At 32.9% G+C, this 20323-nt stretch overlaps 1 protein-coding gene across 1 annotated transcript in view; it reads left to right on the top strand.

Moving 5' to 3' along the window:
• The first annotated feature begins 372 nt into the window (after positions 1–372).
• Positions 373–20323, top strand: part of LOC135209034 (KRAB-A domain-containing protein 2-like) — a 38948-nt gene continuing 18997 nt past the window's right edge. The window contains exons 1-2 of the mRNA XM_064241580.1: positions 373–380; positions 507–675. Coding sequence (XP_064097650.1) covers positions 373–380; positions 507–675 — 177 coding nt within the window. The remainder of the gene's footprint in view (positions 381–506; positions 676–20323) is intronic.

The following is a 20323-nucleotide window of genomic DNA, read 5'->3' as shown; positions in this document are numbered from 1 at the left end:
TAGTAGAAGTTGTGGGCCAGTAATAATGTTAGCATTAGTTGTATGCGAACAGACTAGTTGTGCATTCTGATACTTCTGTTACTGTTACTGTTGCTGCTGCTGATGATGATGTTGTTGCGTTGTTGTATGTTCTTGCTCCTATTATCAGTTTGCCAGGGACAACATGTTTTATTTCTTGTATGATGTTTTGCCAAACATTCATTTTATATACTGTTTATGAACTTACAAGAGTTCTACCAATACATTTTCCATGTCACTTTTATTTGTTTGAATTATGCACGTTGTCTTTCTTTATCCAAAAGAGATCTCATTTTGTTTACGATCATTGTGAATTGCACACCAAAGTAATTTACGTTGAAGATTTCTCTTGCTATGGCGGAGTAAGTTTGTCTCACATTTTCTTCTTGTACTATATTATTCTTGAAGTATTGTAGAATGACTAGATTGTAACCAAAGCATTTAATAATTCATCGACTGATTCTATTTTTCCTTACCCTTTTCTTCAGAAGTTATCACAGCTCTTCTGTTGGTAGTTTTTACCGCCAAGATGAAGAAAGTGATAATTGTGTTTCAGACATTGAAGATAGCGAGAGTGACAGCATTTCAGTGAACAGTGGACATAATAGTGATTCAGATTATTCTGAAAATGAAGTGGACCAAGGTGTTTCAGCTTCTGTAAACAGCGAAACTGCTCAAGACCTTAACCATGAAATATATGTTTCCAAAAATGGAGATATGTGTGGCGAAGAACTGTCCAAGCCTAGATACAGGTGAAATCTGACCTGAAGAGGCTGGAGGTGACGATTGAAGTTTTGGACTGCAAGGACGCAATAGTATTCCACATATGAAGTCAAGAACTGCAATATTGACAAGAAAAGGACAGTAGTAGCTATACAAAAGTAAGCTGTAAAAAAAAAAGAGAAAAAAATTAGAAACAATACAATTCTTTTCCGGCACATTGGTACACATATGTTGTGTTCCCACATTTGAAGGTAGGTTGGTTGGTGCTTTTGGGGGGAGGCGATGGGGGGTTGGGTTGTTTAGGTGAAGGTTCAGAAAACTAGTAACCTCCACACAATTATCCCTGACCAAACATATGAACTATTGATGTGTATATAGGAGATATTTCATAAGGGTCAAACTTGACCCTAAGGGAACCTGGTGTGAGTATTCAGTGGGCGACTGCAAGGGCTAGACTTTAACCAGTTCCTCTTCAGTAAGAATTATAAATACCACTATGAATTTCTGTGTGTAACCACAGAACTAAACGTTTATCTGTAGATATTATAAAGGAATTATCCATAATCTCTGTCTGTCTGTCTGTCTGTCTGTCTGTCTCTCTCTCTCTCTCTCTCCCACACTCACATTCTGAATGTGTGTTCCCGATAAAGAAGAAGAAAAAAATTCATAAAGATTTTTTTCTCTTTATTGCCAAAGACCCAAGCAATTACGACAACACCTAAGCTCCTGTGAGTTACTCTCTCTCTCTCTCTCTCTCTCTCTCTCTCTCTCTCTCTCTCTCTCTCTCTCTCTCTCTCTCTCTCTCTCATATTGGTTTGAAAGAGTCTGATGAATCAGTGAAAAAGCAAATTTTCATGATACCCTTTATAAGTCATTCTGTTTATTTGGCAATATACGTGACTATCTCATTTGCTGTATTGTAGATACATAAAAGGAAGTAGAATTAACACAAACCCTCTTTGAAGTCCTTATGTTTCAATCCTATTGTCTTATTCATTAATTATAAAGGAAATTTAGCTCTATTGATGACACTACATCACATTTTCTTCATTTGATATCTAAAAACAAATCAAAATCTCTTGTGTTTATAATTTGTAACAAATATATTTCCAGCGGTGATGAACGTAGTCCTTTTAAACCTTGATATAAATAGAAGGGAAAAATCTCGCTTTCGAAGGTGAAAAGGCTTCCAATGGCTGTGAAAAAGTCCCCTTTATATTTGAATACCGATTTCTTTTGTTTCTACTTTTTTAAAGATAAGATCTGTAGCAGAAAAATGCTTATGGCTGGATAAAGTTTTATCATACCTCTTTCAAATTTAGAGGGAATTAAGTTCTGTATACTTAAACTGTATAGTTAAGTTGCTATTGGCAGTGTGATGTTGTTTGCGAAAACTGCACTGATGTACCATAAATGTAGGCACTGGGATAATCGATTACCCTCGCTGACCGCAAAAAAATTATCATTCTTCACTTTTTCATTGGTCGCAATATCCCCATGTCATTCGTAAGTTATTTGATACTGAAGTACATAATAACGTTCGAGAGGGTTTTCGTGAAAAAATCGGGTTAATGTTAATAATTACATGGTTGTGCACTTGAGGTTGGCATCTGCACGGCAGAATAAATGTGTTTTTTTCTAGCTGGGAGTCTATTTACCATTTTCTGTACAATGAAGCTGAGGGAACTAAATCATTTAAGGATTGTGGCTTATCGATGATCGTAGAATTGGGCAGACTTCTGATATGAATATGAGAAAACTCCTTGTTAGATTTACATCTGATCGTCATGTCGCTAATTATCAAGTATTAGCATCCTGCTATAAAAATTTTGCTCTTTACTGTTTTGGATAAGAACCGTTGCACTTGAATACCTTGATAGTAAAAAGTATTTAAATCTTCGTTTTTCATGTTAACTTGCGTGTTACGACTAACAGCAGGCAATATTGTCTCAGGTCGGTGTCCTAACATGTAAGTCAATAAGAACAAAAAGTTCTCAGGGAAACTTTTCTTTCAGGTGCGTAAAAAGAATTGAATACTTTTCCTATTTTCTTGTTTAACCATCGTGGTTCCTATATGTGGCACTGAAGATCTCTCAGTTTACAGCAGTATATTTGTGCATATTAATCAGTCACATGGCGATCAGATGTAAAATTATCAAAACCCTTTGCTCCCATTTCATCTCCAATTAAATTTGCTAGTGCTCTAAGTTGAGGTTTATTCATGACCGTAAAACGTAAGTTTGCTAGTGCTCTAAGTTGAGGTTTATTCATGACCGTAAAACGTAAGGGTGTCTGATTTAATTATCTTCTAGTAAGTTTGTTCAATTACATACACATATACCTATATATAGATAGATAGATAGATGGATGAATAGACAGATGGATATACGCGTTTTTGTGTGGGTCTGGGTGAGCGCTTGCGTATATAATAACGATGTAGCTATACAACGGGCGGTATTGACACAAACCAGATGATATTTAGATGTCCAGTTCAAAGTCTGCTCTCTAATGGAGAACTAACTTTATTATAGAGGGCTACTGTGTCTGGCAACGCTTTTGATAGGTTCTAATAGTTGTTAGTATTCTTCGTCTACAAAAGAGAAAAAGGAATGACTCTGGATAAGAATAATGGTTTTTGACGTCTGGTAATCCTGTTGTGGTGTGGAAGCTTTCCAGATCTCGGATGCTACTAGCTATCGAAGTTTCCACCTCATTGATCATACGTGTTGTATTTCAAATTTCAGTTTGGCTTCGAAAATAAGGTAGCCGGTTTTGTCAAGCTTTCTTTGTTCGGAATAGCTTTATGATGCTTTCGCCGACAGCCTATACTCTCTCTCTCTCTCTCTCTGCTTTTTCTTGCCACTTTTAACCAAATATTTTTCGTATCTTTATTCATTATTTCCAAATTTTCTTATTCTTGTCTTGTGTCTTTAAATGTATATTTTCAATCATACAAACAATATTCCGTATACATATGCCAGCTATAGCAGTAATATACGCTTTATGGATTGTGTAGTAATTGGAAAATAGTTCTTGGAACGCTGCAGAAATCATATTTTATATAAACGGGATCACAGGAGAAAGAGAAATCAATAGAGATATCACATATTCTGCTTATGGTAACATATACAGCAACGCCAATATTTAATTATATAGTTGGTATTAAAAAACACAAGTGGTTAGAAATGACATTATGATACGGAAACAGCCAATCAGCAAGCAAATAGGAAGACGCAAAAGGTGATTTATAAACAGTCGAAAATAAGAACCTGTGGTCAAGCAGACAGACAGAAATACAGAGTAGCAGCTAGTTATGAAAATTCACCCGGATTCTTCAAGCAACCAACAGTTAGTTACCTAGTCACCCTCCCAACCACTCTCTCTCTCTCTCTCTCTCTCTCTCTCTCTCTCTCTCTCTCTCTCTCTCTCTCTCTCTCTCTCTGTGGCCGTTGAATTGAGAAAAATAATCTTCACGGGAAGTAAAAAAAGAAATAAAAAGGAAGACCAAATTATGAAATAGTAAAACTCTAGCTCTCATTTAACGAAGCAAAAAATCTAGGCTCGGAAGAACTTTTGCAAAAGATATCGTCAGCTTTACGGAGACCAATTCTCCCGGAAAAGACAGCCGGATTTATAAGCGTCTGAGAAATGGGATGGAAATATCGGGAATTTTCCTTCACTCTTAGGAACTTTATCCAGTGCCAATATCTCTGCACTGACCATCGGCTCTTTCCTTCATCACTGTTTCACTCTGATTTTATGACCAAATGGAAGGGTTATGGCGACGGTACTTCTTTTCTTTTGGATAACGTATGGTCATACTTTTTTCCTGTCAGTTCTTTATATTTAATGCTATATTTTCAAAACAAGAAGAAGAAAAAACATAAACATCACTTCTAAAGATGGTTTAAATATAAGTTCTTTGAACTTTGTCAGAAATATTATCTATATAAAAGCGAGTAATGGATAAAGATGAATCGGTACAGAATATTTTACTTACTAATGTTAACATAAATCAGTTGCAATTATAAGACGAGTAATAAAACGCATTAGAAAGTGACTAGAAAAGGCATCATGACACAGAAGCGATCAATACATAAGAAATCTGGATGAAGGGAAGAACGATTCACAAACAGTCAAAACAACCTACATACAAACACAGAGACTGGCAGAGAGAAAGCTCAGTCATACTTGATTGACCAGGATTGTTCAAGAATGAAAAAGTTAGCTAGCCAATGAGGTCTCACCCACCTCTCTCTCTCTCTCTCTCTCTCTCTCTCTCTCTCTCTCTCTCTCTCTCTCTCTCTCTCGCTCTATCTCTCTCACTGTGGACGTTGGACTAAAACCAAATCAATATCCTTCCGGAGAAGAAAATCAAATAAGAAAGAACTAAATTATGAAGGAGGAAAACTATAGTTCTCGGTTAACGAAGAGAAAAATCTGGCCCATAAATGAAAACTATTGAGATGCATTTGTCTGTCTGTCCGCACTCTTTCTGTCCGCTTTAAGATCTTAAAAAATACTAAGAGTAGAGGGTTGTAAAATGGTATGTTGATCATCCACCCTCCAATTATCAAACATGCCAAATTGCACTGCTCTAGCCTCAGTAGTTTTTAATTACATTTAAGGTTAAAGTTAGCCATGGGCCGTGGCACATGCAGCATTATACGCTGCAGAGACACTCGATTGCGCCGAAGCATTTTTCACAGATACCAAATCTCCCGGAAAAGACAGCCATCCTATCAGCGCTGGAGAAACCGGATGGAAATATGTGAAGAATTTTGATTCACTCGTAGGAACTGCGTCAGGTGGCAATGCTTCCGCACTGACCATCTGCTCTTTCCTTCCTTTGTGTTTCACTCAGATAAGAGGACCGACTGCAAACGTAACGGCTGCTGTTCTTGCTTTCTTATAGGTAAAACAAGGCTGCTATATGCTTGCTTCTTCTCAGTGGTTTATATTGAAAAAAAGTTGAGTAAGATAAATATAACATGAACATCAATTTTATGGATTATCTAATAAATGAAACATATAAGTTCTTGGAAGCGAGTAATGGATGAAATGGATTCCGTAGAGATATTTTATTATTATCTGCTAATATTAATACAATTCAGTTGCAATAGTATATATAATTATAAAACTAGCGATAAAAACACCAGCAAGTGGCTAGAAATAACATCAAGATACAGAAACAACCAATAAACAAGAAATCTGAAAGACTGAAAGATATTTCATAAAAAAAAGAAACACATTCAAACATAGAGGTAGACGGACGAGACAGTTATACCGACAGTGCTCAAGGAACAAAATGAGGGCCCACTCTCTCACTCTCTCTCTCTCTCTCTCTCTCTCTCTCTGTGGCCATTGTGATTGAGAACAAAAATCCTCGCGGGGAAATAAAATAAAATAAAAAATACTAAATTATGAAAGCGGAAAACTGCAGCCCCCGTTTAACGAAGTGAAAAACCTGGTCCCGGAGGACTTTTCTAAAAACTAAGGTCTGCATTACGGAGACCAAATCTCCTGGATTATAGGCGCTGCAGAAAACGAAAGGAAATATGTGAAGGATTTTTATTCACTCGTAGGAACTGCACCAGGTGCCAATATCTCCGCACCGACCATCACTTCTCTCCTTCGTTTCTGTTTCACTCAGATTATTTGACAGATTCCAAGCGTTATGTCTGCGGTTCTTATTTTCTTGTAGATAGCGTAAGGTTATATTCGGTTTACATGTCAGCAGAATACATTTAGTCTCAATAAATCAGAACCTTTTAACCTTCAAAAGTTTGTCGGAGTACTAGAGCTTGTCTTAGGCTGTTGTCGGTATATTCACTTATATAAGGCTGTCGCTATCAACTGTATTTGAAAATGAATAAGACTATTTTCTTAATGGAATGAAGATGTTTAGTTATTTTATGAGAATAAAAGCATTGTATAATAATGTAGCTAAGAACTGTAACTCAAAAAGTAAATCTGTGGTGAAACCTGTTCATTCAAGTACAAGCTGAATCCGAGTTTTTAGTTTTGTATAAGTGGAAAATGGGAACTTAAACCTTCATGTTCGTGTAAGAACTGTTTCTGCTCTTCTTTTCTGACACAGATATTTGTTTCCATTTCGCCGTTTATGCAACAGATTTCATTTCTGAATGATCGCAAAGTGACACTGACGCATGATGATCTCCGAAGTCCCAGGTTAAGTTCAGGAAAGCATTTTTTACAAGTAATGACTTTCAAATTATCAAGTCGCTGTCCCAGAGAGAAGGCATTATTGTATGTCCCACAATAAGGGTAAAGGCGTTGTCCTACTGGATAGGGATGCATATATCAAAAAGATGAACAATGTCCTTTCCGACACTACAAAATTTAGGGAGGTTGGACCACCAGAATTTAGTCTTATATTCAAGACCGAGGACAAGATTAATCACAGCCTTAAGCAACTTTTTGACAATAATGTTTTGGATGATCAGACATATCGGTTTCTTTATAGTACTGGCTTTTCTTTCAGTTCCTTGTATGGGTCACCTAAAATCTATAAAGAAAATGTTCCTTTGCGTCTAATATTAGCTGCCTATAACTCGCCAAATTTTACCTTAGCCAAATTTCTAGTCCCCCCTACTCAACTGTTTAACAAGCAATGAATATACATTTCTGAATTCCTACCAATTTATTCCCAAGATTTTACAGCAACACCCTGGCCATTTTATGATTAGTTACGATGTATAATCACTGTACCTCTCACCGAAACTATAAATATAATAATTAGTGCTTTATATCCTACTGAAGATAGTGTTTTACAGGGTTTTGATATAGACTCTTTTAGGAAACTTTTGGAACTGGCTGTGATGGATAACTATTTCATTTTTAACGGGAAAATTTACAAACAAACTGATGGCATGGCAATGGCTCTCCTTTAGTCCCACATTTGTTAATATTATTGTGTCACTTGGAAAAGCTATTTCTTGACCAGTGTCCCTCATTTATTGAACCCATTTTTTATAAGAGATACGTAGACGATACGTTTGTACTTCTTAAAGATAAAGATCATGCACATTTGTTCCTCAATTTCATTAACTCATTTCATCCGAACATTAATTTTACTATGGACATATAATCGAATAACGAACTGCCATTTTTAGATATAACAATTTAACGATGTAATGATAAAATTTTTAACAGGCGTTTTTAGAAAGAAGACTTTTACTGGTTTGGGGACAAATTTCTTTAGCTTTTGTCCATTGGTTTTTAAACTTAACGCATGCAAGACACTATTTTGCAGGGCTTATAATTTGTCATGCAATTGGGTTAAATTCCATGAGGAAGTAATTTTCTTGCAAAACTATTTTAGCAGAAATTACTATCCATCCCCCTTTTTTGAGAAAATCTTAAGAGAGTTTTTATTGACATTGTTAAACCGAAAACATCCACTTTTAATGTACCTAAAAAAGAACTGTATACATATATCCTTGCCTTTTTGTTCAACATATAAACTTGTTGAGAGTTTAACGTATGGGTACATTACTTAGCAGTAATGTACCCATACGTTAAACTTAATTTTATCTTCAAGAATCCCTCAAAAATCAGAAGTCTTTTCAAGTTCAAGGACACCCTACCCCAGTTGATGCGATCTTTAACGGTATATTTGTTTACTTGTCCCAAATGTAATTTGGGAACCTATGTTGGTAATTCTAGTCGGCTGTTGTAGGTTCGCATCGATTGCCATCGGGGTGTCAGTCACCGAACTGGATTAGCTTTATCTAAGAAAGAATTTTCTGCAATACGCAACCATGCAGTAAAATGTAAACATAGCATTCAGTACAATGATTTTAAAATCTTATCCCAAGCTCTAGATAACCGGTCATTACCCATTCTCGAGTCCCTCTTCATTAAACAATTGTCACCAACCCTCAACAACCATTCAACTCCTGTACAACTGAACATTACTTAATAGACCATTCGCCCATTTTACCTTCTCGCTTTTGTGTTTGCCTCTCCCCTTTTGTCAAAAATAGATAAAAACTTATTCAGTCTTATCTATGCTTCTGTACCGGTGAGTTATCGTTTCACTATTTTCTGCTTTGTGTTCACCTTTATATATATATATATATATATATATATATATATATATATATATATATATATATATATATATATATATATATATATATATATATATATATATATATATATATGGATTAATGTTCAATATTTTTCTTCTGTCTATAATAATAATGTAATTTTCTTAGTTGTTCACGTGTGATTTTTGTGTTTTTAAGTGTTTTGTTTATCTATTTTTTCTCTTTCCCTTGAAAGTGTCATTGCGCTTAGTAGCTTTGCTGTTTACTGTTAATCTCTTATTTAATTAGTTACCATTTACTTTTATATAAAATTCCAATTTCACTGACGTAATGATAATTAATCTATATAATTTTTAAAAAAGTATAACGTACTACTGCGCCCAATTTTAGTTTGATTTGATGTATAGAATTTTAATTTTTTCTCTCTTTCTAGCCCTGAAGATGGGATTTGTATCCGAAACGTAGGAGTTGGATAGAAATAAAGTTTTAACGAAAAAAATGCTGAAGTTTTTGCTGGCCATACTCTGCCTTATTAAAGATCCGACTTTCTAGAAGCGACAATTTCATTCATTATAATATATATATATATATATATATATATATATATATATATATATATATATATATATATATATATATATATATAATATATATATATATTATATATATATATATATATGTATCTATGTATATATATGTATATGTATATATATATATATATATATATATATATATATATATATATATATATATAGATATCTGTATATGTATATATATGTATTATAATATACTATGTATATATATATATATATATATAATATATATATATATATATATATATATATGTGTGTGTGTGTGTGTGTGTGTGTGCCTTTTTTTGTGTGTGTATGTGAATGTGCGTGCGCGTGTGCTTGCGTGTGTATTTTAACCACTTATATATACTGTTGAAGTAAATAACTGTGAACACTAACGTTAATAACATGTACAAACATGGTTTTTCAGTTCCATGTCATTGTTGCACATTTGTACCGAAAGTTTTACATTATTTTGATAAAAATGGAAATGTATATATGTATACAGTATTTATTTGTAAAATTATCATCTTCTTGAAGGAATGAAACTAAGATGCTTACGTCTATTAGATAATAACGCAATACCAAGTTCTTCCTTCCTTGTCTCTACCCAAGCGTTAATCAAGTAGACCAAAAACGAGATGAATAATTCCTATTTACTTGAGAATATCCTGCCAAGGCAAAGCGTCCAGGAATTATGGAGACATCGCAGAGGAGAATTCTGCCATACAAGTTTTCGCACGTTACAGACGGCTGCATTCCAGCGACTTCCAAGGGTCAGAAGGTCTGGGATGCAAATGAGAATCAACGGCACCATGTGATTTTCCTTTGGGGCATCCCGGGGCACTGAACTCAGCTGCGAGTTAGTGTCGGCTAAAACACACCGGTTCTCTCAGTGTGGATCTGGACGGAATTTTGGATATCTGCCTTAGGTCTCATACCAAGTTCTGGAATGGTAAGAGGATCAGAAGATACCACATTTATCAGAGGTAGAGAAATACGTTACAAAAAAGGAGTTGGGTTTCTACACAAACTATTTGCATGTAACAACACACGCAAACTTTCAAAACATCAATACATATTCTTAGAGAATAAACGCATGTATATTGGAATACACACACACGCATAGAACTTACACACACATACCCACACACACACACACACACACACACACACACACATATATATATATATATATATATATATATATTATATATATATATATATATATATATATATATATATAATTTTATATATGAGTCATATCACATTACCGTGATTCATATACATACATCGATCTACATATGTCCTTTAATATCTAATTCGCTTTACCTCGGAATTAATATATTTTCATATATGTTAACCAAATAGGAATTTTGTAGCCGATAAGAAATTCGTTGGCTCACGGGCGCGAACTATCGAATCCAACAAATTTAAGACGCACAGTGAAGCATCTAGACTACACAGCCACGCAAGAAAGAGGGTAGAGTTTATGCCGCCTCTCAACTACAAATCCCAATCGCGCTCAGGTATTCATTGTTTTTTGGAGTCGCCATCAACCCACCTCGACTTCGGTAACGTTGTAGTGCTTTTGTCCGCACGTTACCATGATTCATATACATACATCGAGCTACAAATGTCCTTTAATATCTAATTTGCTCTACCTCGGATTTAACATATTTTCATATATGTTAACCGAAGGGAAATTTTTTAATCGTTGAGAAATTCGTTGACTAAAATATTCCCCTCAGGGTAATACTTTAAAGTTTAACATCTTCACACAACAGAAAATGAAACTACGTAAAAACTGACACACCACAATGGATAAAGTAGTATGAATAGTGCGTGAAAATGTGCCAAATATCGTAAGCAGTATTTTTGCATTTGAGAGACTGGAGTGATTCGGGTCCCAGAGTACCGTGCAGTGTCATTAGGTATTGTTTTATCAAGTAAAATATTGGTAGTGCTTTTAACGTGAATGTAAAACTGTTTAAATACGATGGTTTTGCAATAAATGGTTGTTAATGAATTTAAGGGAAGAATATAGTTAGCTATTATTTTATACATGGTTTGTATGCTTGTATGGTTACCCTTTCCATAGTTCTCAGCACCAAGTGGGAGTTTCAGTTTGTGCCAGAATTGTCCAGGATTACAGTTTCTCACTGCCATTTGACAGGTAACAATTTGGTCGATCTTGTTCTTTTTGCTTACTATTTTCACCACTCCTCTAAAATATGTCTCACTTCTCCCCAGAAGAAGCTCAATAAAGGAGAGAACTCATGGTAGTGAACTTCTGTCTGTTACTTTCTTCACTTACCTCAGCAATTCCCTTGCCAATATATGTGTATATATATATATGTATATATATAATATATATATATATATATATATATATATATATATATATATATATATATATATATATATATATATATAGTATATATATATATATATATAAACGTAATTATTAATTAATGAAAATATTTAAGTTAATCAAATTGTGAATGTAAATACAAACACAGAAAAATACGGGAAACGACAAAATTGCAAAAATACAAAGAAAGCATTAATCACACAAACATAGAAAAAATACACACACACCACACTTCAATAAGAAAATGGATAAATGCACAAAAAACCACTTTAATAAGAAAAATGGATAAAGGCATAAAAAATCACTTTAAAAGAGTTAAACACAGAACCAAAAAATTTTGCAATGTGTAAAAAAGAAATAGTTTCACCAAACCACTGCTAATATGTTTTTAAGTTGCAACTTAAAAACTTGTAATAACACATTACCTTAGTACTAATTATGTTTCTGCTGCAGCAGCTCCAAAAATTCACCATATTCTAAAAAAAATCACCCAAGTACTAAAAAAAAGTTCACCATAGTATTCCAAAAAAGGTGCTGTTACACAACTGTACAATGTCTGTTCATATTCCACAATAAGCACTAAAAGCAATATTAAATAACTCTAAGAAATACCAAATCTAAAATTTATGAGTGGCCGACCACTAAATACAAAATTTTATGCTAATGTGAAAATCTAAATTCTCTCCTACAAGAGAGAGAGAGAGAGAGAGAGAGAGAGAGAGAGAGAGAGAGAGAGAGAGAGAGAGATTATCTCCTTACGCTATGGTTTCAAATTTCAGAATGACATATTTGCTCTCACTTCGTGTGGAAATTGGTCAGTAGTCCTCGTCTAAAAAGGTTGGGTGAACGATTTTGGAAACGAGAGACAGCTAATATCGTAAAAATACTCTTTCAAAACAGTAAGTAGAGAGAATGTGGGATTGCAATAAAGAATAATATTTATTATTACATGATTTAAAAAAGTAGTCTTATGAATTAAAAGATATGATTATAGAATTTTCTCGAATGTAATTAAGTTTCCTTGAGTGATGTCACAAATCTTTCTACTTCAAATTTAAGGTACTTAAGAGCCAACAAATTCTCTTTTGACAAATCGAGGGATATAAGAGTTAGTTTACCAGTAATATTGGATAGATATCAGTGCGAGCACAAAAATCATGTAGTGTACACGCTCAAAGTTCGCTCTGACATTCGCTTGCTTTTATGTATGTTTATATTTGTTTCGGCAAGAATTTCATCATGCCAATGAGGAAAAGCCAAGCAAAACATCTCGCTAACACACAGACGAAGAAAATTCGCTCTAATATGATTACAAAATATCATAATATACGCGAAATTAGCGTAGTTAGTGAAGCGAGAGAGAGGGAGGAGTGCATAGTAAGGAACGCCCCCTTCTTGCCTGACGCACACATCGCACATTGCCCAGGTTACAGTCTTTGAGCAAAAGGATCTTCAATTATGATAAATAACAGTTTTTTTTATTAATACCCAAACAGGAATATGAGATTCATAATAATCATGATTTATTAAATTGTCGTTGTAAAAGAGAGAACACGTTCGAGTTTCACCTTTGACATTCTCTTGTTTTTACCTTTGTTTATCTTGTTTCGGCAAGAATTTCATCATGCCAAAGAGGAAAATACAAAGAAAACATCTCGCTATCATACAGAAGAAGAAAATTTGCTGTTATAAGCCGAATTAGTGAAGGAGAGAGAGAGAGTTGCGTAGGAAGGAGCAGTGCCCCAGGCTACGATATCGGAGCAAAGGGATCATCATTTATGATTAAATTATGATAAATAACACAGTTTTGGTTTATTAATACCCAAAAAAGAGATATACATTCATAATAATCATTATTTATTAATATTGTCTTTATAAAAATACAAAGGAAAACTTTGAACTCCCATATCTCAACACTGTACTTATTGACCTTCAAATTCTATCTTCTCACTCAGTTTCAAAGCTATAGCATTGAAATTTTGTATATAACTTAGAAAGACATTATAAAACAATCAAATAGAGCCCCTTTTTCCCATTTTTTCCGTATATTTTTTAGTTTTTTTTTCGTGATTTATAGTTTATTTTTTACCATCGAAAAAGTCATATCTAGCAAAAGAATGACTTTTACAAAAAAAAGAACTCTTCATTTGTTTGGAGGTCTACATCAGGTCTATATATGGTAGTAATCCCAGGTCTTAACATTAAATATCAAGGGAGGAGATAGAATTTGAAAAATAGTTATTTTCGGGAAAAATCGTCGTGGTGTCACAAAACCGAAGGTCAGAGGCGAAAATCATATACGGTTTGGAGATGTCCTAAGTCACCTTATTAAGGGTATGAATGTCAAAGTCCTGTCCTTAAAAAATGGCATTTGCCGGCCGGCCCCCTCAAGATCTATTCTACCATGAACTTTTGTACTGGCCATATGTCTGTGTTTCCAGAAAGACCTGCAAACGGGGGGGGGGGGGGTGAGAGCGTTGGGGGGGGGGGGGGGGGGGGGGGGGGGGGGGGGGGGGGGGGAACTAACCCAAAGCGATTACCGACGACCTGACCGTCCTTACTTCTTGCTTGATGCGTCCCACGTACAGATGTACGTCTCTACCTCCTAAACGCCTACAAATGCTCCACTAGTGGGTACCCCAGAGCTCAGGAACAAAGCTGGACGCCATCTTAAATGTCCAAGCTACACACCAAAACCATACAGGTAAGTAGTATATCTAGTTCTTTTTCTTCTAGAAACTCTCTCCCTGTTTTTCCGATATTCAAATTTCCCATTCCTCTCTACTAAAGCCTTTGTTCCATACCTAGTAGCATGTGTTCCCCCTTGTGACTTGTTCATCAAAGGAACATAATTGTTATATATCAAAGCATTTGCAACTTTGCACGGGTTTTCCAGCCATCCATCTTTGCTTTACTCTGTAAATTTACTGAAAATAAATTACTTATGTAATCCGACTGGTTTTGCAAGGCGACCTTCCATTGTTTCAGCAACTGAATATTCAAAGGGAAGTTCACAACGCTCAGTTTCTATTAATATTCCATATAGATGTCGGTTAATAGGCCCCTAAGGCGCAGAATTACATCAGTTTAAGAATTACCTTTCTAAACCCCGACCCTATATGTAAAAATATTTACACATGCATGCACACACACACATACACACACTCACACACACACACACACACAAATATATATATATAGTATATATATATATACCTTTATATATATATATATATATATATATATATATATATATATATATATATATATATATATATATATATATATATATATATATATATATATATATATATATATATATATATATATATATAATATATAGACATATATATATATATATATATATATATATATATATATATATATATATATATATATATATATATATATATATATATATATATATATATATATATATATATATATATATATATATATATATATATATATATATATATATATATATATATACTATATATATATATATATATATATATATATATATATATATATATATATATATATATATATATATATATATATATATATATATATATATATATATATATATATATATATATATATATATATATCTATATATATATATATATATATAAGAACTTCATTGAGAAAAATCTTAATCCCGTGTGTTTACAATGTTGAGAAAGACAATATACTACTGTGCTTTCAATCGAACATCGGCCATATGATTTCATCATGATTAGAAATTTCGTTTGACTAACAACCATGGCAATATTTCTGACCATACTGCTTTAAGTTAAAACATAACTTGTATATTTCTTGGATGGAATAATAAATATCTTGGGAAAAAGGACATTTATAGAGTATCCAAATGAGGTTCTAAAATGTGAGTGTCCGTTAATAAGATAAATAATGATTTGTATATACATAAATAAAAAGTAAGGTGCCTCCTAATATTACTTGTAGCCATAAACGGAAAAATTGCCAATAGAAAAGATACGCACAGTTATGTCCGAATTTCAAATTGACTAACAGAAAATTCCCGCCCTCCGCCCCCCCCCCCCTTTTTTTACCCGTTGGACGAGTGGGTTACGTGCTCGGCTCTGCCAATGTGGAATTAGAAAAATTCATTTCTGGTAATTAGAAATGCATTTCTCGGTATAATGCTGTTCGGATCCGATAATAAGCTATAGGTCCCATTTGTAGGTATCCACCTGGTTCTTAGCCACGTAAAAATGTCTAATCCTTTGAGCCAGCCCTAGGAGAGCTGTTAACCTGGTCAGTCGTCTGTTTGTACAAAGATAACAGCTTTTTTTTACCTTGGATGTGGCTTACGAAGAAACGAAAGGTTCAATATAATGACAGTGGCCCATTGCTTATTAAAAGATAAATTATCGAATTTATTCATAACAATAAACATGATGTGTCACTTTGGCTGATCATAATTCGTAGAAGAGGTCTGAAAGCAGTTTAGGGCAGCCCTGGTTTCCACCCCTTTCATTCCTATAACTTTACCTTCATTCATATAATCTTTCTTCCATCTTACCATCCACCCTCTCCTATCAATTATTTCATAGTGCAAATGCGAGGTTTCTCTCCTGTTACACCTTTCAAACCTGCCTACTCTCAATTTGCTTTCCAGCACTGAATGACCTCATAGTTCCCAGTGCTTGACCTTTAGCCTAAACTCTATACTCCATTCCATTCCTCACTTCTAGCTAACGCCAAAATAAACCCCTTTGACTTGAAACACTGTATTCACCGTTCTTCATGAGATAACTAGGAAGGAGGTGTTTCCTTCTGGCTACTATCTTGGTACTCTCTCTCACTCGCTCCTTGGATAATTGCTCTCAGATTTCGCTGCTTCTGGTATACATGCTTACATTGGAACAAGTGGAATTTAGTAAATCCTTGCGAAATGGGTTAATCAGAAAAAAATGTAAATAAACAGATAACATAAGATTTTTCTTGAAAGTCGTAGTTAAGTCTTTTAACTACTAATACAATCAATAAAACCATACTTTCTTGCTAGACACGTTACTTCAAACTAAACTAATGTAAGAAATTAACGTATATTATGTCAATTATTCTTGAAATTACAACAGATTTTCATATATTCCAGAAACTGTAGCTATTGATGAGATACCTTCTTTAATACAACGAATAAAATTAATAATAAAATTCTTAGATAAGGTGTTTGAAAATTTACAGCAAAATCTCTCAGAGAAGCTTAGTAATATGTGTGAAATTCGCTGTCTATATATAATATATATATATATATATATATATATATATATATACTATATATATATATATTATAGATATATATATATAGTATATGTATATGTATGTACGTATGTATGTATGTATATATATATATATATATATATATATATATATATATATATATATATATATATATATGTACTATATATATATATATATATATATATATATATATATATCTATATATATATATATATATGTATATATATATATATATATATATATATATATATATATATATATATATATATATATATATACACAACAAGTAGCTGAAGGAGACGTCATGAACTAGTATTTGTCCGTTTATTATAAATGGTGACGTTTCGAGGGCACAGCCTCATTTTCAAAGCTGAAAAATGCAATTATAATATATAAAAATATTACAAAGACTTAAGAATTAAGAAATTTACAAGTTGAAAAACATTAAAACTTTAAAAAAAATCTAATATTCAACAGACAGAATGCAAGAAACAGACCGCTACCTTTCAGGAGGGGAACCAAGGACCTAATGACATAAAAGACAGGGGCACACTTAAGACAGTTACAGTGTTGTGGAGGTAGTTTTATTATTTAAAGAGAGAACAAGCTTCTTAATGTATAAAGATTCAGTTATTGCTAAATGATGAGGTGAGGTGGCTCTGGAGAGAATTTTAAAATGTTTATATTAAATATGTTGTTTACATTTTTGGCATGATCACGTACATTAGAATATTCAGGATTTGTTAATTTATTGCCTGTTCTGTAACTAACTCCCCGATGACAATCAATTCTGACTTTTAGTAGGCAACGAAAAGCCCCCATATATTTCCCCACCTTACATTTGGGACAAGTATATAAATAAACGACATTGGAAGTCATCAAGGAGTTTAGTTTGTCTTTATGTCTAAAAAACGAAGGAAATGGTTAACGAGTTCTTGGGAATAACTCTACTGTTAACTGCAGGAAGGTGTCGGTGAATAAGGTCATTTAACTGAACCTAAAAAGATTTATCATGAATAACAGGAATACTAAAGTAAAATGCTAACTTGGGTACAGCAGGAATATTAAAAACAGGAACAACTTATAATTAAGAAAATTATACAAATGTTTAAAATAAAGCTTGGATGGGCAGCAATTTTCTAAAAAAAATACTTCTGGAGAAATGAGATTTCTTGGTGGAAACCAAACTAAGTGAAGGATAAAGTATAGGCACTGTGGAAGAGAATACTTAAGGAGTTTAATTTAAAATTAAAATGACAACTGCTATAAAATTTTGTACTTCAGTAAATGTTTGCTTTCTAAAAATAGAAGTTACGGGACACAAGTATACCCAAAAATGCAAGTTTGTTGTTTTCTTCGTAATCAATCGTGAACTTAATGTTGGGATGGGCTAGATTGGCGTATTCAAGAAACTGGTCAGCTTGCTCTTTATTTCTAAAAAGTAAAGTGTCGTCTACGTATCGTTTGTAAAATAAAGGCAGAAAAGAGAGGAGACAGTTGTCCAGCAACTGTTCCTCTAGGTGGCACATAAAGATGTTAGAAAAAACTGGGCCAAGAGGACTGGCCATGGCCATACCTTTAACCTGAGTGTAAGCTGTATCATTAAAAATAAAGGAAGTGTTCTGCAGTGCCAGTTCCATTATTTTCTTAAAATTATCATAATTAAAACCATGAAATAAAATATCTCGTTGGGTAAAATTTTTTTTTAAGATTATTTGTATTGTCTCTTCCACAGGGACATTGGTAAAAAGAGACTCAACATTCAAGCTTACCATAAATAAATCAGAATCCTGCATAAGAACATTGTCCCTAAATTGGGCAAACCATACATTGTTCCATAAGAGCCACCAGTAATCATCAAATTCTGGTAAGTGTCGTTGTCAATTATCTTATTGTCAAATAAACTTTTTAGGAATCTATTATTACGATCTTCTAATCGAAAAACAGTAGCAAAATCCGGTACACCAATTCTTTCACATTTTGACGTGTCATTTAAAATACTATACACTTTTTTTAACGAAATCTTCGCGGTTAAGAAGCACCACACCTCTAACCTTGTCTGGTTTTGAAATAATGATATGATCTACTATGAGATTCAGGGCCTCTGTAACACGGTTTTTTCGCAATAACTTTTTATCTATGCATTTCATAAATATAACGCTTATTCAGAATACATATTATATCTACACATAAATTTTGACTGTATTCTGCATTACGTAGGTTTAATAAATTTGGTACTTATAATGTAAAGTGACTTTTTATATATATAAGGAGACAAGTAATATTTACCAGCAGTTCAACTGTATTAATGCTTGTCTGAATGGAAACATTATTCGCAATATCATACTTCATGGTAATTAGGAAAAAACAAAAATAAACTTGATGTAAAGGCAACTTAGATAATTCTGTATTTATTCTTTTATATATCAATTCAATTCCCTTCGGAAAAAAAGCAGTGACTACTGAGAGACAAAATTAACGTCATAGATGAAAGGAATCCTATCCTCTAGCAACAACAATATATATATATATATATATATATATATATATATATATATATATATATATATATATATATATATATATATATATATATATATATATATATATATATTCATCAATTCTTTCCTTTGGAAAAAAAGCAGTGACTACTGAGAGACAAAATTAACGTCATAGATGAAAGGAATCCTATCCTCTAGCAACAACAATATATATATATATATATATATATATATATATATATATATATATATATATATATATATATATATATATATATATTGTTGTTGCTAGAGGATAGGATTCCTTTCATCTATGACGTTAATTTTGTCTCTCAGTAGTCACTGCTTTTTTTCCGAAAGGAATTGAATTGATATATAAAAAGAATAAAACAGAATTATCTAAGTTGCCTTTACAATCAAGTTTATTTTTGTTTTTTCCTAATTACCATGAAGTATGGTATTGCGAATAATGTTTCCAGTGAGACAAGCATTAATACAGTTGAACTGCTGGTAAATATTATTCGTCTCCTTATATATATAAAAAGTCACTTTACATTAGAAGTACCAAATTTGTTCAACCTACTTAATGCAGAATACAGTCAAAATTCAGTTGAAACTTTACGAAAATGTGGGTATTGTATTTCTTTGTAAGAATATATATATATGTATATATATGTATATATATATATATATATATTTATATATATATATATTATATATATATTATAGATGTATATATATATATATATATATATATATATATATATATATATATATATATATATATAT

Source organism: Macrobrachium nipponense, chromosome 11 (genome assembly GCF_015104395.2).
Source record: "Macrobrachium nipponense isolate FS-2020 chromosome 11, ASM1510439v2, whole genome shotgun sequence".
Classification (NCBI taxonomy): Eukaryota; Metazoa; Arthropoda; class Malacostraca; order Decapoda; family Palaemonidae; genus Macrobrachium; species Macrobrachium nipponense.
Note: the sequence above shows the minus strand (reverse complement) of the source record. Positions and strands in the feature narration are given on the sequence as shown.